The sequence below is a fragment of the Grus americana genome, chromosome 2, assembly GCF_028858705.1.
Source record: "Grus americana isolate bGruAme1 chromosome 2, bGruAme1.mat, whole genome shotgun sequence".
NCBI lineage: Eukaryota > Metazoa > Chordata > Aves > Gruiformes > Gruidae > Grus > Grus americana.
Genome location: NC_072853.1, coordinates 124,112,464 through 124,139,580, shown reverse-complemented (window position 1 = coordinate 124,139,580; position 27,117 = coordinate 124,112,464). Strand labels below are relative to the sequence as shown.

The 27,117-nt window shown below is 39.2% G+C and overlaps 1 protein-coding gene across 1 annotated transcript in view; it reads right to left on the bottom strand.

The window, feature by feature from the left end:
* OSBPL10 (oxysterol binding protein like 10) overlaps window positions 1-27,117 on the bottom strand; it is a 118,924-nt gene that overhangs the window by 24,218 nt on the left and 67,589 nt on the right. The window contains exon 6 of the mRNA XM_054817012.1: window positions 17,125-17,279. Coding sequence (XP_054672987.1) covers window positions 17,125-17,279 — 155 coding nt within the window. The remainder of the gene's footprint in view (window positions 1-17,124; window positions 17,280-27,117) is intronic.

Here is a 27,117-nt window from a genome sequence, read left to right as displayed (position 1 = left end):
CCAAGGTTTCCGTGCTGTAAATGAGACAACAGTACCTGCAAAAGTTAGCATTCCTCTATACTAAAAAACATTTTTGCAGAAACAGCTAGTTTGCTACATAAAATGAGAATTTTTTCATCTCGCTGTGAAAGTCTTTGCAACTGAAAAGTTTCATTAAAACCAGGTGATACTCAGAATTAGGTTTCAAAGAAATATTTCTGAATTATCACATTAGAGACCCCTCAGGTGAACAGCAGTTTGTGTAAGGAGAGTGTCTCTGAAACGTAGTTACTACAGATGTTTCCAAGATTTGAATAAAGTGTTTTGTCTCTCTTTTTTTTTTTTAATTAAATAAATGTGTAGGTAGCTACACCCAAAAGAATAGCTATTTGGTGAAATAGAAGGACATTTGAAAGACACTTTGCAATTACTTTATTTAGAAAGTAGAATGTGTAGATTACATAAAACAGAATCTGGTGAGCTGTAACCTCAACAGCTTGGAGCTTTTCAAACGGACAAAACCACGCTTTCTTCTTCCCACTCCCTCAGAAAATAAAAGGACAGAACGATAAACCCTTTCCTCTCAAAATGCACAGCATTATTATCCAACTGACACCTTACTGACAAGTTCAATTAACATAAAACCTGACAACCTCATACAAAATTATCAGTCGGGGAGACATAAAGCACCGAAGCCTGGCTCAGTTGCACAGGCTACGATTCGTTTGGAGGGAGCGTGGAAAAAGCAGTATCAGAACTTACAGTGGATGCTTCCACAGGAGGTTTCCCTTTGATCCAGCTTGACCTCATTGAGAGCTACCGAATAAGCACTGCTGCTTCTGTTACTGCCATGAACCGAGCTCGCGGCAAACAAGCTCCAGCAGGAATTAACAGCGCTAGAAAAAAAAGCAAGGGAACCTCCCCTCCTCACTCCCACCCCCTCTCATTTTTTTTTATTTTTTTTTTTTGCTATCCGACCAGTTGGAGAGTGCATGCGGGATGTCAATCTGCTCCTTGCGTTTCTAGTCACATGGCATTGAGATCAGGGAGCTTAACTGCACACAGCTCCCCCTGGGAAAGGGGGCTGCTGTTTCCCAAAGGATATCCTGGTGGGCTTCCCTCCAGGTGTGGTGCAGGAGGCATGAGTGTGCAGGAGTGTGCGTGAGTGTGCACGAGAGTGAGCGAGAGAACATGCTAGCAAGTAACAAGCTTTCAAGTGAATATGTAACAGCTGCGTAACCTTTAGTTGTTAACAGCAGCAGAAAATAAACAAATTGCACATTCACAAGTCCACGGATTAAATCGTATGTTAAGAATTTTCTTTTTCTCCTGATAATTGCACATTCAGCCAGGGACAGAAATCCTTCTTTCTTTCCTGCTAAAATAGGTATTAGGTTTTCCATGCCTTTCAAAGTGTTACTAACAAAACAGCAACTGCCTCTCATTGCTACTCTACAAAAGCAACCCTATGAACAGTTTAGGTACTCAGGAAAGTAGCATTTGCATTGATTTAAATGAAAGTACAATGTAACATTAGGATCAAGCACGTTTAATGACCATTCTGCAATAAGGACTATAATTTTAATTATCTTAATTATCCCCTATTTTAAGAACATGTGCAAGGGCACCAAAAATCCCACAACTTCTATTAGAGTTATCAACATACTAATGCATGTAGAATGGCATCAGTTGTCTGCATCTTTTCTCACTTTCCAAGAAAATAAGAACTTAAGTAGCAGTTTACATACAATTTATGTCACAGAAACTGAACAACATTCATCTTCAGTAAGGAATATCCTTTCTGTATCTTCCTCTCTTCTCATTAGCTGTTCTAGGTAATTACCGAATTACTTTATAAAAGCACAGAAAACAGATATTTCTTTTTTAAGTAATGCACGTTTTTTAAAAACCCACAACTGCGTAAGCACAACATAGGGTGTGTGGACATAGAGCCACAAAATACAAGGCTACTGTATCTTTAAAGGGTCATAACAGTCCAGTCAGGTTTTTCATTCTTTTTCTTTTCACAGAAGTAGTATGCAGTTTAGTAGTAACTGATGTGTAAGCATGCACTAGCATGCAAAAGATTATGTTGAGTTATTATCCTTTAATGGCAGCTTTTCTGAATTATCAGACACAGACCATGTGTCCCATCCGTCTGGTCGTCATTCCCCCTGCCCCGTCCCTGTAAAATATAATTGCAAAGCCACACTCGGAAAGCTGTTATTTGCTCCGTTCCTGTGCGGTCAGAGTGTAACGTAAAAGGTATCGAGCTGTGTGCAGCTCAGTCTAGGAATGAAAAGCACAGCTAGGCTTGGGTGCTAACCCAGAGAATCAAATACTGAACCAGTTACAAACAAGCACCAAAAAGGGGCTTATATTTAAAACAATTTTAATCGAAATGAATTTCCAACACTGGGCTGAAACACCAGGATTTTTCAGAAAAATCTGAATGGTAAACAACAGATTATTTCTAGAAATTGTGTGAAGGGATTCACTTTAACTCAGTTTAAAGGCTGAAGACATGAAAACACATGCTGGCAGAGATCTATTTTAAACAGGTCACTCATTAGAACTGGGATTGATTAATTTAGAGAGGTCATCTGCTGCGATACGAAATGGATGTTCTAGTCAGCAGCCTTTACCAGAAAACATGTTGATTCTTTTTTAAGAGATGAAATTTGTAAGAGAAAAAAATTGTTTCTAAAGGAAACATTCTGCATTTAAAAAAAAAAAAGTCTTCGGGAAAAAGACACTTCTACAAGCCTGGGATAGAATCACAGAGTTAAAAGCTATGTTTCTGTCAAAGGGCAAACCTGCCTCTGTTCTTCCAAAGCTTCTTCCACAAGTTAATTTTTCAAATTAACTGCTGTGCTGCAAATTAATTTTTAGATAATTAGTTCAGCTATAAGGCTCAGAGCTCGGTTTTCCAACATACTTCACAAACCATATTGTGCAATAGTACTGTCAAGTATGACATGGATCTCATCTTGTTTATTTGTTGTGGAGGACAGAAAGGAATATACAGAATCACAGAATCATTTAAGTTGGAATGGACCTCGTCCTGCACCCTGCTTAAGCAGGGACACCTAGAGCCAGTTGCTGAGGATCATGTCCACCTAGGTTTTGAATATCTCCACCACCTCTCTCAGCAACCTGTGCCAGAGTTTGACTATCTCCATAGCAAAAAGGTGTTTTCTGGTGTTCAGATCGACTTTCATGTGCCTCTTGCCTCTTGTCCTGTCACTGGGCGCTACTGAGAAGACTCCAGCTCCCTGTTCTTCACTCCCTCCCATCAGGTATTTATATACATTGATAAGATCCCCCCCAAGCCTTCTCTTCTCCAGGCTGAACAGTCCCAGCTCTCTCAGCCTCTCCTCATCTGAAGGATGCTCCAGAATCTTCATCACCTTTGTGGACCTGTGCTGGACTCACTCCACTAAGTCCATGTCTCTCTTGCACTGGGGAGCCCAGAACTGCACACAGCACTGCAGATGTGGCCTCACCTGTGCCTACCAGAGAGGAAGGATCACCTCCCTCCCTCTGCTGGCAACACTCTTCCTAAAGCAGCCCAGGATGCTGCTGGTTGCCTTTGCCACGAGGGTGCATTGCTGGCTCATGGTCAGCTTGTTGTCCACCAGGACCTCAAAGTCTTCTCTGCAGAACTGCCTTCCAGTGAGTTGGCCCCCAGCTTGTCCTGGTGCAGGGGCTTATCCCCAGATATCCCTGGATGCGGTACTTTGCATTTCTTTGTGTTGAACTTGGTGAGATTCCTCTCTGTCCAGCCTGTCAAGGTTCCTCTCAATGGCAACAGAACTCTCTGGCTCATGAGCCACTTCTCCATTTTTTTATCCTCTACAAACTTGCTGAGGGTGCACTCTGCCCTATCGTCCAGGTCATTAATGAAGATGTTGATCACAACCCTCTGGGCCTGGTCACTCAGACAGTTTTTAATCCACCCCACTGCCCACTTATTTAATCCATACTCTGTCATATTGTCTACAAGGATGTTATGGGAAACCTTACCAAGTCAAAAACCTTACCAAGGTCAAGGCAAACAACATCCACTGCTCTCCTCACATGTACCAAGCTAGTCACTTGATTGTAGAGCGCTATCATGTTGGTTAAGCATGATTTCCCCTTTGTAAATCCATGCTGACTACTCCTGATCACTTTCTTGTCCTTCATGTGTTCGGAAAGGCTTTCCAGGGCTAGTTGCTCCACCACCTCCCCAGGGATCAAGGCTTACCAACTTGCAGTTCCCCAGATGTTCCTTCTTGCCCTAACTGAAGATAGGAGTGACATTTGCTTTCTTCCAGTCTTCAGGAACTCTCCCAAACACCATGACCCTTTAAAGACAATAGATGGTGGCCTTGCAATGACATTGGCCAACTCCCTCCATGCTCACAGGTGCCTCACAGAGTTATGTATGTGCAGCTTAAGTGCTGCCTAACCTCGTCCTCCTCCACCAAGGCTAAGTCTTCCTCAGACTTTCCCTCTGATCTCTGAGGCCTGGGATTCCCAAAGGCTGATGTCACCAGTGAAGACTGAGGCAAAGAAAGCATTGCATAACTCAGCCTTTTCTCCATCATAGTAATAAGCAGAGACCGTATGTATCCTGACAGGGACACACTGAGGACTTGTGTAGGACTCATAAGGCAATTCTTCATATAATTACACCAAAATATTCTAAGAATTTTCATTAGGGCATGAAGAAGTTTTATGTAGCACAAGAAATACTGTAGTCAGGAACAAGAGGATTAATCTTAGGAACTTAAAACACCCAGATAAAAAGACATCATTTAATAATATTCCAAGGGAAGTAGTCCTTAAGTCTTTCTACATTCAAAAAAATTGCAGAAGATACTAAAAAAAAAAATAACACCGTATGAAATATTTCTGCATTGAGGGAAAGATGAAATAAATTACTTGCAAGGCTTGTTCAGAAGCAACATTAAGCAGAATTAGTATTATCAGACTAGGCAAGGATTGCCATATTTTCTGTAGAGTCATCTAATTACAAGTAGTTCTACTAGTGCACATAAAAGTCAAAGGCCTCATTTTGATATTCAGATTCCCTACGTTAATGATATAGGTTTGCAAGCATCATTTATGCTTGCACTTGTGTAACTTGAGAGCTTGCAAACAGGTTTTCTGTGGGTGTAAGATTAAATGTAACTCTGTAAGGTCAGAGAGCTTTAGCACATTTACACTAATGTGACAAATTGGCCCCATAAGATTTTCACCAGTCTCAATACAAAATTAGAATTCTCTTTGTCAAGTAGATATAGTAATAATACCCCAAAAGTAGTAATATATAATGAGCTGTTAGCTTCTTGCAGGGCTTGTCACTCTATCATAGAATCACAGACTCACAGATTGGTAGGGTTTGGAAGGGACCTCTGGAGATCATCTAGTCCAATCCCCCTGCTAGAACAGGATCACCTAGAGCAGGTTGCACAGGATCACATCCAGGTGAGTTTTTAATATCTCCAGAGAAGGAGACTCCACAACCTCTCTGGGCAGCCTGTTCCAGTGCTCTGTCACCCTCAAAGTGAAGAAGTTTTTCCTCGTGTTGAGATGGAACTTCCTGAGTTCCAGTTTGTGCCTGTTGCCCCTTGTCCTGTCACTGGGCACCATTGAAAAGAGTCTGGCCGCACCCTCTTGACATCTACCCTTTAGATATTTACAGGTATTGATCAGATCCCCTCTCAGTCTTCTCTTCTCCAGGCTAAACAGACCCAGCTCCCTCAGCCTCTCCTCACAAGAGAGATGCTCCAGTCCCCTAATCATCCTCGTAGCCCTCTGCTGGACTCTCTCCAGTAGTTCAGAATCGACAAAACTGTACTAACTTGCATACATCACTTGTCTTCTCTTCTTCCAGCACGTACAGCTTCAAAATATTTAATTGCATTTACTGCCAGCTGTGGCATGCACCTAATAGAAAAACATGCAAGCTTACTGCACCCATCCCTCATTAGCAGTGATTTGAATCTCAGAATGTAGCTTGTCCAGTAGTTCGTACTTATTAAACTATTTTATATACAGACTAGCATATTAGCATGCTGTGAAAGGAGTAATCCCTACATAGAAAATGTAAATGAATATAATAGGAACTAACTAGAAAATTCCAGTTTACTTCAACCTAAATCTTGAAACAAAACAAAAACTCAGATACATTTACTTCAAAACCACTGTAAAGACTGAAATCATCATCATCCATGCACTTCTCTAACTTCCAAATTCATTGTCATTTACAGACTAGCAACTTTACGCTTAACTATAAGGTAGCGACACTTTCCTTTTTATATCCAACAAGCTTCTGTAGCTCTTTATATAAGCTTTTCTACTCTTGAAGAGAGTAGAAAACATTTACCACCACACCATTACACAATGTAAGCAGAGGAAGGGAAAAAAAGAGGGCTGGAAAAGCAGCAGTAGAGCTAACTCATGTCATTGCTTGAGCCCTGGCCTCCATCTCATGGCAGTCTTATTTATGCTTTGCTCCTGGTAGCCCTGTGACTGATCACTGCAAAGAAAGAGTAAATCAAAGATAAAACCTCAAACACACCAATATCCCATACACCCATTGTAATGCAGGCACTTGGATACCAAGGTTCCAATCATTGTCAAAGAGACTTAAGGCTCCCCAGAGTTCAAGGGGTTTTTTTTAAGAGACTTAACAAGGTCAAAACCAAAGCAGAGCTTAAATGAAGAATTTAGAAAGCAAACCTTATTACAGCCCATACATTTCGATTTCATCCTAAAATGGTTGCTTGAAGGTAGCAAAATAGGTGGCTCAGCTCAGCTGATTTTCTTCATTTACTCTGAATATTTCATAGCAGCTGTCTCCTCTACTGCCTTTGTCAGTAGCTTTTGCTTTTATTGCTGGGGAGAATTTTGCTATAGGATTAATATGCAAAAAGTGTACCACCTCAAGGGGGAACCCACCCCCACCAACACCCCAGAACACCCACAGTCACAATTTTCCTAGCAGTCAATCATTATAGCTCAGATATAACAATGACGAACCGAAATTAAAGTTAACTTTTAAAATATCAAAGCAAGTAACAGAGGATGACAATCAAATGAGAAAGATTTTACAATTAAAAAGTGAGCACACTATAACTTGTACACAACAGCACTATGGCAAGCAAAACCATCACTTTCTTCTTGCTTTGCTACTGTCGTCTACATACAGATCCAATCAGCAACACAGTTAGTTTCTCCTTCATCCAACTTGATGAAGGAAAAATGGCATAATAGGCAGATTTTCTACTTACCTTAAACTACATGTACCAAGAAAAATAATCCATGCATATCTACTTGGCTAGATAAGTAACCGCTGCATCTGGGTTTGGGGTGTGAGAGAGAGGGGTCAAAGCTTTTATGCAATCCTGGATACATTGTTCATCACTGATAGGTCAAATCACCCAGTATTTGGTAGAAAAAGCTTGCATCAGGAAAGAATGTCTACAAAGCGCCAAGAAATTAATTTCTTAGCAAATTTGCGTTTGGTAATTCAGGTCCCCAGAGAAAATAAACTTCTTCAAACTAAGACTATCAACAATTAAAACATCTTGGGGTTTTGTGTATGGATAAAATAAATAAATATATTTTTATATATAGTGGTTTGTTGTTTGGCTTTTTTTAACTGAATGTGCTAAACACACTGGATGTCCAGAAAAATCTCTCCAGCTGGGGGCAAGTGCAAGGATCAAAGTGTGGCAATGTGAGCAACCTCTCCATCACACAAGATTAATTGAGTACAACACTTAACAGCAGAGTCATCTACTGAATCAAATAATATCTAGCTCTCTTTAGGAGATCCAACCTTCACTGTCAAGCAAGTAAGCAAAGTAGAAACACATCTTGATACTAATACTTCATAAATATAGACAGGCTGACACAAAGATGATGCAAACAAAGAAAATAATCACAAACCTGTTTCTCAGGTGACAAATAGGTCTGCAATCTTTTTCCCTCCCAACAAAACCAATCTGCCAGACATCTGGAGGCAAGCATATTATCCAGATATTTACTATTGTGAGAGATTTACTAATGCTTTTTTGTTAATGTTTTGCAGCAGTATGCCTGGGAATGGAGATTTTTTTCATACTTAAAGAACAAGCTCAGAAAGCTTCATTTTCCTACACTGCAGATATGTTTAACTCTGACCTGTGACCATATTTAGGGGTAAACATAACAACGCAGCAGTGATGAGGTCCAGATAACATAAGAGATTTAAGAAAAAGGGTTGGTTTGTTGTTTAAAGGATAGGAAAAACATGCATGTAACATGAAACAAAGGGCATCTATGTTTAAGTTGCAGTAAGCCTGTGTAAACCTTCAGAAAAGAATATTAGAAACTAACCATGAAAGTGATTATGTTTAAGAATAAAGAATCAATCAGTGACTTAACATCCTTTTAAATGGAGATCCTCATTTGGGTTACCTACAGCATCATGATCCTATTACACACCAAATAATGTTTGTTGGACAACTTTTTGCCTACATGTTCATATCTTCTTCACAAGACAATTCCTCTTGCAAATTTTAATTTTCATAAACCTAAGGAAGTCAATACTGAAAAGCAGCTGAAAAGCAGCTAACTCCCAAGCTCAGGCTCCACAGGAAAAGATTAAATACCAGCACCAGTCCACACATCTTATGAGAATCTTTCATGAAATGAGGGCTACTGAAGTACAGCGCTGCTTAATCTGAATACTAAACCACAAGAGGACTTTGCAGTATTGCATAAATTCAGTAAGAACTGGGAATAAATATTTTTCATCACTGTTATCATCAGAAAGGAACAGCAACATAAGACTACAAAAAATGCGCAGAGAAAAGCCCCATGGACTTGCCCTAAATTGAAGCAAAAAACCTTGAAGGCTAGCATAAATCACAATAGTAAATTTTATGCTAACCTAAACCCACAAGAAATACAGTATCACATCATAAACAATTTTAACAAAACCTATTCCTCATGCAATACAGACACTAGTGAAGAACAATTTCCTGAAAGAGATTCAGTTTTGAGAATAATTTTTTTTTTAGAAGCAAGATGGCTGTAAATACAGCATCTGACACTATCCAAAATAAGTTACTCAGAATTTAGAAGCTTACAAACCACACAGTGCAGCAGGATAAATTCCCATCACTGGCCAGACAGGACTTCAGAGAGTGTGAGAGGTCTGGAAGTCACATGCTTCTAACTTTTGGAGAGCTAAAGACAAAAGACTGCAGTGAGCTGCAGGTTGGTGAGGAAGACTAACATGGAGGAAAGTATGGCTGAAGGCTATACTCTCTAGACATCCCCCTGTATTAAAAGGGATCCTCTCTAGCATGAGAGAGAAACCTGAAGAGCTAGGAGCAACTTGCCTCAAAGAAGGCAAAGACAAATACTTTTGGTCAGGATCCGGCAGGCAGTATTAGTCACCCACCAGCCAGTGCAGCACGCTGGTAAGAAAAGGCATCATAATCAAACCAACCTTTGCTCCCATTGATAAAAATCCCTAGAGAAGCTGCAACAGTTTGTGCAGAGAGGTTGTGGAACCTCCACTATTGGAGATGTTCAAGACTTGACTAGGCATGACCCTGAGTCCCTTCCAACCTGGAGTACTCTGTGATTCCATGCCTATTCTGCTGGCAAAGCCCAGTAACTGAAAAGTTGGGAAGTAAAAGAACTGAAGTCATTCAGCCAGCTGTAATTCTCTTCTATGTCGCTTTATATGCTACCTAAGCAAATTTATGGCAGAAAAATGCTATCCCATTAGTCAATAATGTCCCATTCACATCTGCAAAAACGCACAAAAAGATGCACAATTACACATTTAACCTTTAGTATCACCTGGTTTTGCAATACAAACCTACATGTAAACCCAGTTCTCACAGTGCTATTTTTTGTATGCAATATCACATGCCAGCATATTTATAAGAGGAGAAAAATGATAAAGACATGTTACAAGCAGTATTAACAATGTTTTGTCAAGGCAACAAGCTTATTAAACCATCCAGACTTCCTGCAATTTTTTGTCGCATTCACTATACACATCCTCATTTTCTGACAAACACACAAAAGAAAAAAGAAAAAAAAGAAAAAAAAACCAGCCCCAAGTCTTTCAAAAGAAAAATACATTATTATAAATCATACCAGGAGAACATTCAATGTATGTGTGAAACAAATTGAACCTAAAAGATTGTCATCTTTTATACAGCTAACTTCTTGAGGCCAGTGGAACTCTACTTGAAACGCTTCTAATATTTGTTCTCAGCCTCATGAATAGCTTGGTCCATCTCAGACTGTGAAGACAACTGTGCGGTCTCTCTACACTATAATGTAGAAGAGTCCTGCCTCTTTCATCTTCTCCTTCCAAATCCTCCTCTGAGACAAAGTTTTATAATTAAATACTTTCATCCCAGCTGTTTCCACATTCAGGGCTTTTCAAACAAAGAATCACTAGAATTCATCACCACCAGCAGAAAACCTTATTTTTTTCTAGCAAGACCAGATGTAACAGCTGAAGGCAGTTTGGATGATGCTTCTCACTAAGCAAGATAAAGCACTTCCAACCTGAGACAAATACTCATTGTAGAAGAGTTCAGCCCAACCTACTAAAGTCTAGCTAAGTTATTCACAGTCTTAATGAGATGGGTAACCTTATTAATGGGCAGTATTGCCAAACCCACGTATATAAACATACTAAGAAGTAAGACTGACAGAACAAAGCAAATCATTTGGTGCGCAACAAATCAATTAGCACACAATCCTGACATAAAATTAACATTGGCTTCAGAGTTCATTTTGCAGAGGGCACAGGTTTGATAATGAACAGAGTAAGCAATTGATCCATTTTAAGTCACTTTTTAAGCCTTACTGCAAGGGAACCTGAGTTCTTTATATTCCAATGATTAGTTTTCACTGAATTTCACTAGTAATTATGGAATGCCACATGAATCACAGCCTCGCGTTTATTCAAATTAGATGTAAATTTTGTATTAAAGCTTCATATTTTTATTTTAAGTAGAATATTACTTTCAAACATATTACATAGATAGCAGCTGGAATGCATGCATTTTGGAGGTGGGAATGACTCAACAAAATGCAATGGCTTTGGCTGGAACTAAATTTTTATTAATTATTTGCATAAACAGCTTTACTAGAGATTGTTTGCTGACATAGTGACTATTCCAAAAAGCTATCAAAAAAATAAAATCAAAATCAGTTAGATTATCTTAGTCATTGGCAGCGCTGCTGTGGCAGGCTTAGGGTCATTTAATTCTACTTTTAGTGTAATTGTACATTCAATCCTTAAATATACCTTCCCTTGATTATCCTTAAATATACCTTCAATTGATTATCTCAGATTTCATTTTTTAGATGGTCTGCTAGTGAATGGATTAACTGGTACTATCTTTGCCTAGAGATTAATTTATCTATCCAAGTCATTATAGGCCATTTACTGTGCTCTTCGAGCCAAAAAGTATTTAAACATGCAGAAGGCAAAAAGCAGAGCACATTCAGAAATCCTGTAATGTCTGTACTGAACAGTGAAAAGGGACTCTCTGTAATAGTGCAAAATGTTACTTTCCCACCCTGATCTGCTTGTTCTCTTTCCATTACTGCACTTGTGGCTAGCACTGTATGTTCATGGCTAAGCTGATCTCCCAACATCAATTACACAGTTATGTCAAGTACAAAAAGGAACTAGGAAACATTAGGAAAAATTTATACTAGGAAACTATCCACAGTCCTGGGCAAGTCTGCCGAGACACAGATATACAAAGAAAAGGTAATACTGAATTAGAAATAATTTCTTATATCTAGCTTACTTTCCAAAATCGCAGAAGCATTTTTAAAATTATTTCTTAGCATCGCTCACACATTTTGTAATAGCTCTAAAGGCTATTACATCCTCTGTAAAGGCTGAAGTATCATCATATCAGGAAGTATACTAACCTACAGGTAGAAAACAACTTCACTTTGTAAGCAACTATCACCTTAAGAGATTGGACAAAAACACATCATCTTTTACAATTAAAAACTAAAGAATACAACACCTCTTGCAAATATTGCAGTTCCTTCTTATAGTTGAAAACATGAAGGTTCAGATGATGTAGGGGACCGAAATATCTTTAATGACCTGGACTTGACTGCCCTTGCAATCACTATCACAATTAAAACCTGGTTTAGCAGTTAGATAATCAGGGCTAAAGCCTCAATCCTACAGAGCTAAAACTTCAATCCTATTAAAAAGACACTTGAATATGGAACATGTGTACAGTCTCTTATGCGCATAAGCATGGGAAAGTTAGGGAGAGGAAAGCAGAGAGATTGCATAGATACCAGATCCAGAGGATGGAAAGAATGAGCTGGCATGGTATTTTAAGCCATAAAAATTACATGAAGAGAGCTAAGTCGCAGATGTAGCTACAGCATGATTTTTGTAATAATTCTTAACTGTTAGATGAAAAGAAAATTATTCCTCCCCTCTCAGGTCCCACAGAAAAACAGTCTGCTTCCCATTTGTATTTGGTTGCCAGGGGAAGGATTTGGCCTGCAGTTACATTTTGTCAGCTCAGAAGGGGAATTCTGACACCCAGAATGACAATTAGTTGAATTGGAACAGTAGCTCACACATGGAAGCGATTCACACCTTTATTCTACTTAGGCACCATGTTTATTATAACTGAATTTACTATGAGACTCAATACTTTAATCAATTTCTGCATTTCTTGAAAGGAATTTCAAAATTATAAACCCTTAAATGAAGGAAGCAGGGTCCTGTTTACTGCACACTGGACACAGATCAAGTTCACATCACAGCTCTGCAGAGTGTAGTCTGCATATTCCACACCAGATTTGCGCTGTTCCGCTTTAAGGGAAAAACCCTAAATAATACCTTGAAATTATAACATAGCTTACACCAAAAGTCCAAAGTGGTTTACTAGGAGGTGCACAAAAGTATTTCACATCAACTCACATCAGATGGAGAACAGTTCTGTTCAGCTCAGTCTTTATCCCTGCTTCCATCTGATGTTTCAGGAGGACAGACCAAAAAAGTCCAAACAGGAAAACTAACTAAAACTTGGGGGCTTATGCAAAAAAAAAAAAAAAAAAAAAAAATTAGGAAATAAAAGTGCTTGATCCAGTGTTACCTTGTCAGGAGTTACTTCTTTCAGTGAAGATAACAGGCTTTAACTTAATGCTGTCCTACATCACAACCCTAAACGAAACCCACCTAGGAAGACGAAACAGCAACATCAAGAAAGACATGCTAAAATAGGCAAGAAAATAACCTCTGCCACAAAATCTTTATTTTCTGAACTAGTTTAAGCAATATCTCAAATGATATCCCTGCAATTAGAAGCAAGAAACACCCTGAATAACAAAAGCAATTAAACACCAACACATTATCTAAAGAGAAGAATCTTCAGCTGGATTCCTGAAACCCTGACAGTGTGACAGACCAAAAAGAAAGAGTTTAGTTATCTATGGCATCAAAACTCAACTCCAGAACTTACTATATCCCTCAAGAATGCTTAAGTATTCAAAGAAAATTACATCAGATGAGCCTTGTTATTCCAGAGGAGAATTATAAAGATCCATGCTTCTTCGTAAACATATAAAAAACACGGCAGAGGGCAAGTCCTTGGTTTGTTAATGACGTTGCTTAATACACTGCTACAAAATATCTACATGCAGTGCTGAGAATTAACACAGCTGTCACTAAACACATTCAGCCACTTGGTCATGTTGCCAGAAAACTGCTGCCAGGGGCAGCCAGCTATATGGGAAGGATTCCTCAGCAGTCATCCCCCCCACCAACGTAACAATCATCTCTCTCTCCTTTTTAAAATCATTGCTGATCCACGTACCTAGAATTATCTTTTCCTTACAAATAACATTCTGTAATATAAGCAGCTGAGTCGGTTGTTCCTCAAGGGTAGTAATTTAATGGCTTTTTCTATTTCAGACTACAGGTCAATTCACAATTTGTTTGGTTGGTACATCTACTGTATTATGCCAAGCGTTAGCCAAAAAGCTCTCTCCCGTTCCTTTGGGGTATAGCTTCTAGGAGACAGAGGTTATATCATAAAAAGTACATATTTTTTTAAATAAAAATCTAGGCCCAGTCAAAGAAGAAATTGGAATTAATTTTGATAGCACTGATAGAGAAACCAGCACTCTCTTCTCATAACTTCTGTAAAAGCAAGTCTCCCTTCTTTTGGCAGGTATATTTTGAAAGCTGAGCCCCATTAATACACTATCAGCTTCTTCAGAAATGAGGATCATCCAGTGCCTAGTTTGGTTTTGGTTGGTTTTTTTCTCTTTTTTAAAGAAAATCATTAAGAGAAATAAGCTTTATTTGAATGACACTTGTAGATTCCTCTTTTCTTCTACATCTAAAAGAAGCCATCAGATAAATAAAAAAAGAAATCAGGGTCTCAAATGTCAAAAATTTGTCAAACAATGACATCTAGATGCATTTTCTCATTCTCTGCTGATGCCACCACAGTTAATAACAACAATGTATCTGGACTAGGAAACAAGTGGAGTGTGATGATTTGCAGTAATTAGCACAGTCAGTGCTTTTATACCTTTGAAAATAAACCGGCTACTCAGTGCCAAACCTAGGCTTCTGCTTTGGACACACAACAGGCCAGAATGTGTTTTAAAAATATGCTTAAATCCTGCACACAGAATTGTTAGAGAGTGAGAAGTCAAACACCTTTGATAACTTTGGGGGGTGTCAGACACCATCCCCTGGGTGACTACCTGGCTCAGATAGCATCCTTAACAGTTATGTTGCTCAAAAGACTTTTCTTCAAAGCCTGTTCTCCCACCCTCCTTTCTCTAGTCACCAGAAGAAGCTCCAGCTTCCTGTTCGACACTTTGCTCAGCTTGGATGGCTGGGCAGATCCTGCAGTACTCCAGGAAAACTTCACCTCCTCTCCCAGAAAAGGACCTGACCACAGCAGCCGAGAGGTGTAGCCTCCGTAACAGAGCATGACAACTTTCTTGATCTGAAGATGAAAACAAAACCACAAAAGCTCCAACTTATGTTAGATGCAACTGTTCACCTCTTCCACAATTCAGGTTTTGTGCTTCAGCCTTCCAATAGGGCACTGATATCTTCATCAAAATGATCAAAACTGAAAAATGTATCTGCTGCACTTAAAAGAGCACTTCAAATTGTGAGCCAACACTATCAATCTCAGACAACGTGAAGCACACAGACTCAGTGGAAGGGAAAACGCAGGTTTGGAAAGAGCTTCCAGGAATGAATCCTGATTCAGGCCACTTTCTTGGGGCAAAACCAAATTTCTGCTTAATAAAGTGTGCTACCATAACGAAAATTACATGGCTGAGTCCAGCTGCTTCTTCTTGCTCCACCAATCCATAGATGTCCACTTACTGCTTCTGCCAAAACCACCATCTTCAGCTGAGCTTTTTATAACTTAAAAAAATCTTATTTATTCTCTTTTCCCCCCCCCTTTCTTCTTTTTTAAGGGTTAGTGCCCCAGGGCCTCCAAATGCAGGCTGCTGCTTTCAGGAAGATTGCCCACAAAGCACTGAGGATTCTGTACTACAAACAGGGCGATGCTCCCTTGTTTATATACATCTCTTCAAGGGTGCTCCCTTCTCAATAAATCATGAGTTCCATAAGCAAAACAGTACCTCAAGCCACTCAGGCAACTCAGTATCTCTCATCAGCAAGCGAAGAGGAGGAGATTGGACTTTTTAAAAAAGTGTCATTTAAAACAAGTCATAAATGGCTCAATTCAACTGCAAAATGATACCCTGAGATGAGTTAAATCAGCTGCTGGTCTTTATGTTCTTGCTGCAAAGCCCAGGCTTCCAAAAACATTAAAAAAAGACTAATGAAACAAATCACAGTGCATCCGTGAGTAAAGTAGTAAGTCCCAAAACAATATTCTTAAATAGCCTCTTGTCTTAAAAACACACTGTAAGAACTGCAGTTGGCTTATCTGAAAAAGAAATTACACAACTTCCTAATAAAAAGCAATTACAGGTAATTTAAACATTGTGATGAATGGACACTAGAAGTAATAGAATTTGAAATTACTGTCTAAGGACAGATCTGGAAGAGGACCAAAGCAACACGTAATATTAAAAAAACCCCTGGTTTATCCTTGGATTTTTTTGAACTATATTCAATTCAAGATACTACGAAAGAACTGGAAAAACAAACAGCTTTATTGATGTCCCCAGTCATTACACAGTTTTTTAAAGGCGATACGATATAATTTAATTTAAGCCATTCCAATTGCCAAAGAGCATTCACTAGTAGAAAAGGGTTTCTTCAGCTCTCAAAAACTTCTTCCCAGTTCTCCAGGTCTTGCGTGCTCCAGGTGCCCTACAATCTGTGGGGTCTCAGAATGAAGTGTTTTCCTGGTGGGCAGCACTGGTAACCGAAGCAGACAGTAGAAGCTGGAGAAGTTTGGCATGGTGAGAGACTTTCAGTGCATGAGATGCCTGATACGTAGCTGTGAGCCTCCTCAAAGAGTCGATGCTTCAGAACTGCCCTTTACCAAGTAAATGCCACAAAAGCACAAATCAACAGGCTGGTGCAGGATGGTGTGGACAAGTTCTGCCCATAATCACTTAACAGGAAGAGGGGTCAGAAAACAGTACAGTTTTTCAACTCAAAGAATACTCAGCTATACTCAAGAGACACCCGAGAGCAAACAGCAACATGGAAGAACAAGTAGCTAGCAAGTGTTGTGGTCCTAAGTGCCTATCTATCTCAAATGAGCATAAAAAACAAATCGCTTTTTCTATCACCAGAAGATAGAAATGTGTACTGACAGTCTGTTAAATGCTTTTACAACTAGAAAAGAGACGGTGCGCTTGCTGTAGTCCACTGTCTCTGTCCAAAGCACTTCAGAGAAGCAAAAGCACACAGCAATACTGTCAATGTATTTTTCTAGTTTTTAGAGTGCACTTTTGCATGAAACTTAGCATTTTCACAACTAATTTCAAACAAATAGGATACTCTAAAGAAAAACGTACAATAGGTAACTAGTAAAAGCATCCACAATCACATATAGTTTGTACCCAACCAATGTCAAGTCTCAGATACAAGAGAAATGGCCTACAGAGACCTAGCATGCTTACCTCTGCATTTGGTTGTAGCGCCTGTCCGTCCTGGGCTGCAGATGGTACTATTGCCCATGTAATGTTGGCACTAGCAGATGATAAGGAGCTGAGGGCACCATTTTTCAGTTGCTCTGTGGAGTGTGACTTGGGCCCAGGCCATCCCAAGATACCTTCTGAAGCAGAAAATGGTTGTCAACTTACAAGAGACAGATTACAGATTTCTTCCACTCATCTCATCATTCTACTTATATAAATGATCTGATATCTCTTCTCTGCTTCCATGCATAGTTTTACTTGAGTAACAAAAATACTCCAGCATCTTCTATGCCAATTTATCTGTGATAAATGTTTCTTTTAAAAAGTCAGTGAAGGAAGATTTTAAAATGTTGCTCCTACTACCAGATAGAATTATATATAAAGATGGTATAATGTGGTACATCTTGGTAATTAAGCAAGTATTCTCTATCTAGTATTTTAATAGTTATGAAGTTATCCAAGTAAACATTCTTGATACAATGCAGGTGTTTGTCACATCTTATGGTTCAGTAACTGATTAGGTGACTAATCATCTAGCTTGTGCATCAGAGCCCAGTCCAAAGACTAGTTCAGGTAATATGCTCCCCATCCCTCCATTTCTTCTGTCTGAAATCAGAATTTTAAGCTTAGCAGCTATATTTTATTTCTCTCTGTACTATTAAAAGCTCTTTCTAGATTAAGTGCTAAAATGCTTTACTGGTCCCACGACCACAGTTTAGAAAAGGTCTCGTTAAAAAGACACACACTAAACATGAATCAAACAGAACTAAACATCAGAACAACTGTTATTTCAGAGGCACCTGATGGCCAGGATGGGCCAGTATTTAAGGATATCAAGACAGAAAGAACAATCAGCTAAGGCAACTGCAGAGTTGTTCCTCCCTTGCTGCTCTAAAACATAGTATCAACATTCAAATCAGTAGCCCTCAGCATAGGGTTTAAATTTCAGCTATTAATTACACACTGCTATAAAATGCAGAGATATGGCTAAGAAAATCACAGTTTTTAACTCATTACCATAATTGGTATAAGAAAATACAATTAGTGCCACAAGGAGGATCTCATTCTCTCATCACTGACAACTTAATAAGGAGGTGATTGGTGACAGCCAACATGGCTTCACTAAGGACAAATCGTGCCTGACAAATCTGGTAGCCTTCTACAACGGGGTTACAGCATTGGTGGATAATGGAAGAGCAACTGACATCATCTACCTGGACTTGTGCAAAGCATTTGACACTGTCCCACACGACATCCTTGTCTCTAAATTGCAGAGACAATTGGATGGATGGATCACTCGGTGGATAAGGAATTGGCTGGATGGTTACACTCAAAGAGTTGCGGTCAACGGCTCAATGTCCAAGTGGAGATCAGTGACAAGTGGTGTTCTTCAGGCATTGGTATTGGGACTGGCACTGTTTAACATCTTTGTTGGTAACACGGACAGTGGGATTGAGTGCACCATGCACCCTCAGCAAGTTTGCCAACAACACCAAGCATCATCCTGGAGGCAAGAGATGCCATCCAGAGGGACCTTGACAGGCCTGAGAGGTGGGCCCATGCGAACCGCATGAAGTTCAACAAGGTCAAGTGCAAGGTCCTGCACGTGGGTCGGCACAATCCCAAGCACAACTACAGGCTGGGCGAGGAATGGACTGAGAGCAGCCCTGAGAAGAAGGACTTGGGGGTGCTGGTGGACGAGAAGCTCAACACGACTCAGCAGTGTGCGTTTGCAGCCCAGAAAGCCAACCATATCCTGGGCTGCATTAAAAGAAGCATGATCAGCAGGTCGAGGGAGGTGATTCTGCCCCTCTACTCTACTCTCGTGAGACCCCACCTGGAGCTCTGAGGTCCCCAGTACAAGAAAGGCATTGAGCTGTAGGAGAGAGTCCAGAGGAGGGCCACAAAGATGATCAGAGGGCTGGAGCACCTCCCCTGTGAAGAGAGGCTGAGACAGTTGGGGTTGTTCAGCCTGGAGAAGAGAAGGCTCTGGGGAGACCTTATAGCAGCCTTCCAGTACCTAAAGGGAGCCTACAAGAAAGCTGAAGACGAACTGTTTATCAGGGAGTGTAGCGATAGGACAAGCGCTTTAAACTGAAAGAGGGTAGATTTAAATTAGATGTTAGAAAGAAAATCTTGACTGTTAGAGTAGTGAGGCACTGGAACAGGTTGCCGAGAGAGGTTGTGGATGCCCCACCCTGGAAGTATTCAAGGCCAGGTTGGATGGGGCTTTGGGCAACGTGGTCTAGTGGAGGGTGTCCCTGCCCATGGCCAGGCGGGTTGGAAGTAGGTAATCTTTGAGGTCCCTTCCAACCCAAACCATTCTATGATTCTAACTTTTTAAAATGACCCAAACCAACACAAAGTACATTAAAGAACATGCAATTTCTCCTCTCTGCATCACCAGGGGTTAGCAGAGATTGCTTCCTAATTAAAATAAATGGTTTGATCTGACGAGGCAATCCTGTGTACTGTTATATTACCACTTATTAAAAAATGGGACACAAATCCTATAGCTGACCTCTTACCAAATTCTAAAGATGAAATAATTAAATGGCACTAAGTTATGATGACATGACAAAACTTTGGGTCTACTTGCTTAGAATGATTATGTGGCACCATCTTTTGATGAAGAAAACATAAGCAAATACTTAAGTATAAAATTATTTTCAAAGATCTGAGTAACCAACAGGGGAAAAATCCTTTGTTTTTTTAAAATGTGTATTTCACACAATGACTCGAATTTCCCATTGCCAAAGGAAGAACATCTCTGTGGCTCTGCTGTCAGGCCACATACTGATTTTTTGGGTTTCAATGACTTTGAGGACGATGCCAGTAGATGTTATAAGTCCCAGTGAAGTTATATGAACCATGTGAGAGAAAATGCAAGTACCAAGCAAAAGGTCATTTTCTTGGATTGGCTCTATACCTTGGTCCTACACATCAGGAAGCTAACATCTGCCCCCGTTCCAAAGATGGAGTAAAATCAATACACAATACTGGTATACATAGCAAGGAATGAAGAGCACAATGACTGTAGTGACTTGCTTCTCAGGTCTTGAGCAATTTGCTGCTAGGAACAAAGGATAACCCCAGATGCCTCAAAACAAGCTCTTATTCAGAGGATAATCTGAAGATTATTTTGACAGATCCAAAATGGAGTCTCACTCTGCATGGGAGGAAGGAAGCATACCATCAGCACAAACAGTAAAACTAGACTGGAAAATTTCAAATAAAAATGTTGGTTCCTTGGTGAGAATTCACATGTCTAAACTGTTAAAAAATGTTAGCCTTTTTGGTGTTAACTTTTTGCCTTTTTTCCCTCTCTTTGAAATCTGTATTAATTAACATAAACAAGTTTAACTTTTGAATAGCCACAAAGAATTTTATGGAACATGCTTGGCACTCTGTTACTTTGCAGTAACAAATCTCAATCTCTGTTTCTCCCTGTCAAACAGCTGAATATTGGATTATTACTGCTATTTTCCTATTACAGAGAGACTAAAAAAAAAAAAAAATTGAACTGACTTCTCTTTATGCCAATCTTTGAAAATAAGTCATCTGGTCATTTCCTTGGGCTATCCATTTTCTCTCTGCACACACAATCTATTTGGCCTTCATTGTAAACAATTAATTTTTTAATTTTTTTTCAATTATAATCTATTTTCAGTAAATAAGCACAAGAAAAAGCTCCCACTCGAATAAATACCTCGTTTCAGGGGAAGTTTTTGAGTGCGAACATTTACTTCACCATGACTTAGCTATTTTTAAAAACACTATGCTAGTTTTCCTCTTCAGTACAAACACACCATAAAAAGACTAATTACCTCATCTTTCTCCACACATATTAAACTCCCTTACTGAAACAGAAACTGTTAGAACTATGCAAGTATGTTTTTCCACCTGTCCCAAGGGCAATGCTACTCTCACAAAACAACAAATCTTGTCAGCTTAATCAATTTTTAAACAGATCTTAACAACACATTATGATCTAGCCAACACCAAGGAAGCCACGAGTTAAGGTCCAAAGGATAAAGCACATCTGTTTCCTCAACACCTCTGCATAGGAGAAAAATTGTTTTGTTAAATTCTGCCTGCCTGGAACTTGACAATTTTGCAGAAGAGACATATGCAGTAAAAGATATTAGTCACACACCACAGAAACCTAAGTAAATAAAAAGTCAGATCCCTGAACAAGTTGAAAAAAATTCCATGACTAGTTTCAAAGTGCCATCAGGGAACCTTTGACAATCTTTAATCTACAAATCTTACTCTGAGATGTCAGCATTCTCCTAACAGCCCAAGGGAGCTGCCATATACTGAATATAGCAGCCTACTTTTCAGGCAAAAGCAAAGTATGAAGAGAGAACTCATCAGAAGTAATCTTAAAATCAACTAAGATCAGAATACAATCTCTCAACAGAACGTGAGAGGACACAACAACATGGCTCCTACTTCACTCACAGTATCAGTTGTATATCCAAAACATTCTCATCTGCACTAGTAGAAATTACTCTTACCAGAAAATAGTACAGGTAGGCGTTCTCTGTCCCATATCAAATCAAATTATTTTATTGGAATTTAATCTCCACACACTAAACTGCTATCCGTAAATAATTTAATCCACTCTAATGGAGTTGCCATCTTAGCCACTTCATGGCACTCAAAATTTTCTATCACTAGTTCAATTCCTGTTCTTTTAAAGACTTCAAGAAGAAAAAAAAAAAAAGATATAAACCCTAAACATATTATGAGAAAGTTTATCTTCAGAGCTGGATAAGAAGAAACTGCTGTTGCTGTTTTGTTTTTAAGCCAGATTTTTGCTCTGTTCTTCAGTCATAGCCAAATACAGCTGACAGAAAGGTAAATTCAATTCTTATTTTGAGACATCTCGTAATTCTAAAGACATTCTCCAGAAAGGCAGTCACAAACAGTATAAAAGCATTCACAGCTACTTTACTATTTGCTTTAAGACTATGCAAAGCACTCCACTAATTAAAACAAAACATCTGTTTCTGCAGTAAAGTATGCAAAAAATTAGACAGCACATACCAAATACACAACTAGTAAAATCAGCCAGATCTCTTCCACCTGCATGGTGTTGGTTCTGTGGTTCCAGGAGTGAAAACCCAAGCCTGATTCCTCTGGAAGTTCAGTGCATGTGTACACACAAAATGAGAGTTCCTACAGAAAATACTCAAAAATGAGTTTCTTCCCTGCTTCCCCTCAACACCAATTTCTACTGTGATGAACACGCAGCAGATAAATCCACCAAAGCACAGGAGAACATTTCAATATAAGTACAGCACCCAGACACAACCTACTATCCTTTCCCTATGGCAATGCTACAGTTCACAAAACCCCATCTATTTCAGATGGCAAAACAGGCTGTATCCCCCACAGATGCCCTCAGGAGAAATGCATTTCCCTTTCACAGGTGCACACAGCAGGAGGGAGGGAAATACTCCCCGAAGAGAAGGTTTACAGGACATTTTTCAGTTAAGCAGTGTTGATAATTTTCTTTTGTTGGTTCTGATTTTCTAGGTACCTGATGTACCTTCAAACATTGTTTTTGCATGATAATTGATGCATGAAACATGCTTAACATCTACCTCAATTCTGCAACAAAAATCTTTCTATTTTTAAGTCCTCTGGTCTTGGTTTATAGACTGAAAACCACACATGTTTTTTCCTGGCACAATTGTAAGCTGCCATCTATTGATAAAACTCTTACAATGTACTGTAACTGTACTCTAACAAATATCCCTTAACAATGCAACGGTAGGCCTCAAGGAGAGGCCAAGATGAGATCTGGATTCCTTCCCCTGCCAGGGATGGATGCAACGGTTTTGTCTCTCTGCTGAACCCTACAGCAGGCTGAACCAGCAACAGCAAGTGGCTGCTGCACATCTGCTTTTCAGATTAAAAAAAAAAGACATCATTGTATTTGCTAATGCTGCACGGGGACTAGAAAATAACGTTATGTTCCAAAGAAGAACATATAAGGAGTAATGTATTAGCATTTAAGATAGAACAGCAAATTGTTCTGGTTATTCTCAGCAGAAGCAAGTCTAGTGATGATGCATTCAAGGGAGACCTGACTGACCATGCCAAATTTAGTAAATTATACCAGTAACAAAGAACATGTTCTCCTCTGTCTTCTTTCCTCACCGTTCCCTGCCCACAAGCACTTGGGGGGAATGGTTTGAGCAAGAAAGAGGACTCCTTTGCTCATTTTTCTCTCCTGCCATCTCACCTGCAAGAGAATCCCTACATGTCATTTGTCACCAAATTGAAAGCATCTAGATTTTGTCTTTCCTGTCCATTTATTATCTCCAAAAAGGAGGCAACACAGAATCTGGTAAAACAAAGTTCAAATTCACCCCCAACTTCATGGACTGAAGATGATTCTGGAGTTGCTGGAACTTCAGAAAATCCATAGTTAAAGATGGGTTTGGGTTTTGTTTTTAAAAAAATCTGCAGGAAAAAAAACATTCTATTTTACACTTTGGAAAAGTGGGCAAGTGAGAAACAGAAAAATGTAGGAGGGAATTTCTATCAGGGAGATGCTTTATTCAGTAAATGAATAGCTAATGGGAAACGCAGTCTAAAAGAACGGATTTATCTGTGCAGGCTGTTACTACAGGACAGGATTCTGTCTGCCGAAATACTAATATTAAAAAAACCCAACAAGACACTTACTTACAACATAAGCTGGTAAACCTACTTTAAAATAAACATTCAAGTTTGCTCTGTTCGCAGATTGGGAGGGAAGGATGTTAACCATAGTAGTGAATAGGCTCTAGAGATACTCGTCTGCCAAAGGCTACACAAGCGGAAAAAAATAACACTAAAAGTTTCAAAGTTTGAAATGAAGACAAAAGTTTCTTCTCCACATTTTTATTTTAAAGGGACCTGTTTCCTGTCTGCATGCTAAATGAACTCAAGTTTATCACAATGCACTTAATGCTGATTAGCAAATACTTTACATGTACCTAAGTGATGACATCCCTGGCCAGTAAGAAAATCCTTGACATTTTTCTCCTTCCTACAAAAAGAACAAAATTCCTAAAGTCAAAGAAGCTTGTATAGATGCAATCCCTCATCCTCAACTCACACTGTATGTAACCAATACTTTCAGCTAATAATATCATTCTCCAGCATATTTTTCCTTGAAAGAAAAAAAATTAGAAATAATTTAGCCAGTGATCAATGCACATACCTTTAATAACAACAGCTAGAAATGAATTTGACATTCTTTTGACTCAAAAGTAGAAACACTGACAGGATTTTGCTTCACTGACTGTTCTTGTTGATGCACTTCCAAAAATCACACACTAACAAAAAAGGCAATCACAGAAACCTTCCTTGAAGCTTTACAGTAGAAATAAAACACGTATTGACTACCCTTCAAGATAAGATTGAAGACTTCAGTTTAATCTTTATGTCTCCTTGTAGACTTGAGGTCTAAGACTGACAACTCATGAGAAACATGAAAATGATGAGGAGAAGTCATGTCATCCTTAAACTATTCCATGACAAAGGATGCCATAAAACATTTAAAGTCAAGACCTCCACAATCCCAGTTTCTGGTTAAGATTCCACTAAACGGAATGCCAAGCTGCTTGCTTTCTACTTCCATTACTGGAAAACAAAGCAATAAAAATACTTACATCAAAAGAAAGGCGACAATTTTTTTTTCTTTTTAAAACAATAGAGGTCTGTAAATCTGTTTAAAATAGCTACTATTTAATTATAATGTTCATGAGTGCATTCCGTAAGTACTAGGTCAGAAACTCCGAGCTACTTTAAGTCCTTGCTTTAGAAGTAGTAAGACTGCAAGGCCTACGGTGCACAGACAAGTCAGCAATTCTTGCGTAATCGGCCGTAAAGGCTTCAAGGACTTAAGCAGAGCAAAGGTGCAGAGAAAGTAGATAGGTATCTACTTTTTAGGCAGTTCTCTCTCTTTATGGCGTAATAGCAAGAGCTTCTGATGCTGAAGGAAGGTAAACTCAAGGGTGAGTTCAAATCACCAAAGCTAAGCCACTGATTATTTCTCATACTCCACATGAGCAGGACTGTGCTGCTTTCCTGGACTGCTTTCATGATCTGTAGGCTAGAAGCAAGAAAATAAGTTATCAAATTCCTATCTTGTGTCTCTCTAAGAATTCTGGGGATCCTGCCCCACCGTGCCCACTAGCATCTTGAACACTATGCAGCAGGTAATGAGAGAGCACTGGGATGGAAACATTTGGTAAGAAATTGCACAGGGCCATCACCTCTCAAGGGAAAGGTGTTTGAGTGTTAGAGGAACATAGAGCTTTTAAACTAACAAGAGTCATTTTCACCTGACAGTATCAAGAGGTGACAGTAAAAGTCATCTTTTGGTTGAACTTTCTGGGTATGAAATTAAAAAATTCACCTGGAGGACACAGAATCGAAATGAAATATATTATCTCTCAGAATTAGAGTTTGCTAGAGGATTACTTAAAGGCATTAGTCTGATTAGGTACGAGTTTACGCAGCTTTGATGACTCTGAAACTCTACCGAGTCAGCAGAAATGTTAAGTCTATCAAAGTATGCCTGGACAAGATTAAGTGCATTGGAAAATCAGTAATCAAGACTTTTAGGCCAGGTTCTTTCAGGCAACTGTGTTGCATAACAAGGCCTGGGGAAAAGAAAAGGCGTGGGGAATCATTTCACAGACACTTTCAGTCAGGGAGAAGAGACTAAATATTTCAGCAGCTTTTAGTTCCTCTCTTTTTTTTTTTTTTAAATTACATACCAAAGAATAAGCACACATACACACTGAAGAATTAACTGTTTGCATTCAGGTTCTCACAGTTACACCAAAGATGCTGGTGTGAACCAGCGCTACAGAATTTTGATTCCTGAAAGGATTCTTGTAGAAGTTTAAAGTCATAGGAGGAACAAACAAAAACTATTAAATAAATGTTATTAAGTACATTATAGTCACAGCTTTCCATTTTTTTCCAAAAACAATGGGATTCCCTTTCAGCAATTACTAATGTTATGCTTGCTTTCCTCTGTTCTTGTGCACAGATCCTCAAAAATCATTATCAAGTCAAAATAGAGACACTGATTTAACAGAAGATTATTTAGACACAGATTCAAGGACATGTACAACTCAAGTCACCTATCTCTGACAGTTCACTTAGATCTCATGCACATGAAAAACGACCTTCAGGGACTTTGAAACTAGAAAGTGACTTTTCTTTGAAGGATGCTTTCATCTTTGTTCCAAACCATTCTCTTTTGAAATGAAATTATATCAAATAATTCAACTAAATGCACTTTATCATTATTATTTAAACATGTGCAAGGGGTTTTTTTGCATTTTCTACAAGAAAACCAGAATATAGAAAATAAGAATTTTTTTGTTCATATATGTCCTTTATGAAATACATCAGAAACTGGATGCAAGGAAGTCATGATATACCATAGTATATGCGTCAAAGTTTTGACGCTGTTTTTCCAAGAACCCTTTTTACATAATTTGCCTACTTCTCAGCTGACCCTCTCACACTTCTATTCTCCTCACAACAGGAATTCTTCAGAGGACTTCCTACCTAGATGTCTCAGCAGCTCTTAGGGCATATCCTGCCCTGCAGTAAACCTACTGCAAGTAAGGACAGATTGCCTGGAGGGGGGGGGTGAGGGGGGGGGGGGGTGTATGTTCTTGTAACACCTGAAAAAAAAGTCACCTCGTATCCACAGTTCTGCTGCTGCTGCTCCTCTTATATCAAGTCCTGCTCTTAGAACAGGCAGTGCAGTTTGTGTATGCAAAAACACTGGCCACCCTTTCAGAAAGCTAAAGGTCCAACTTCCAACATTATGGACAGAGACACAGAACTGGGTGAACTGAAAAAATTGAGCTACATGGGGACTGAGAGGTTCATGTCTGCAGAGCTCAATGCAGAATCACACTGTTTGACATTTTAGGCTCATAAAAA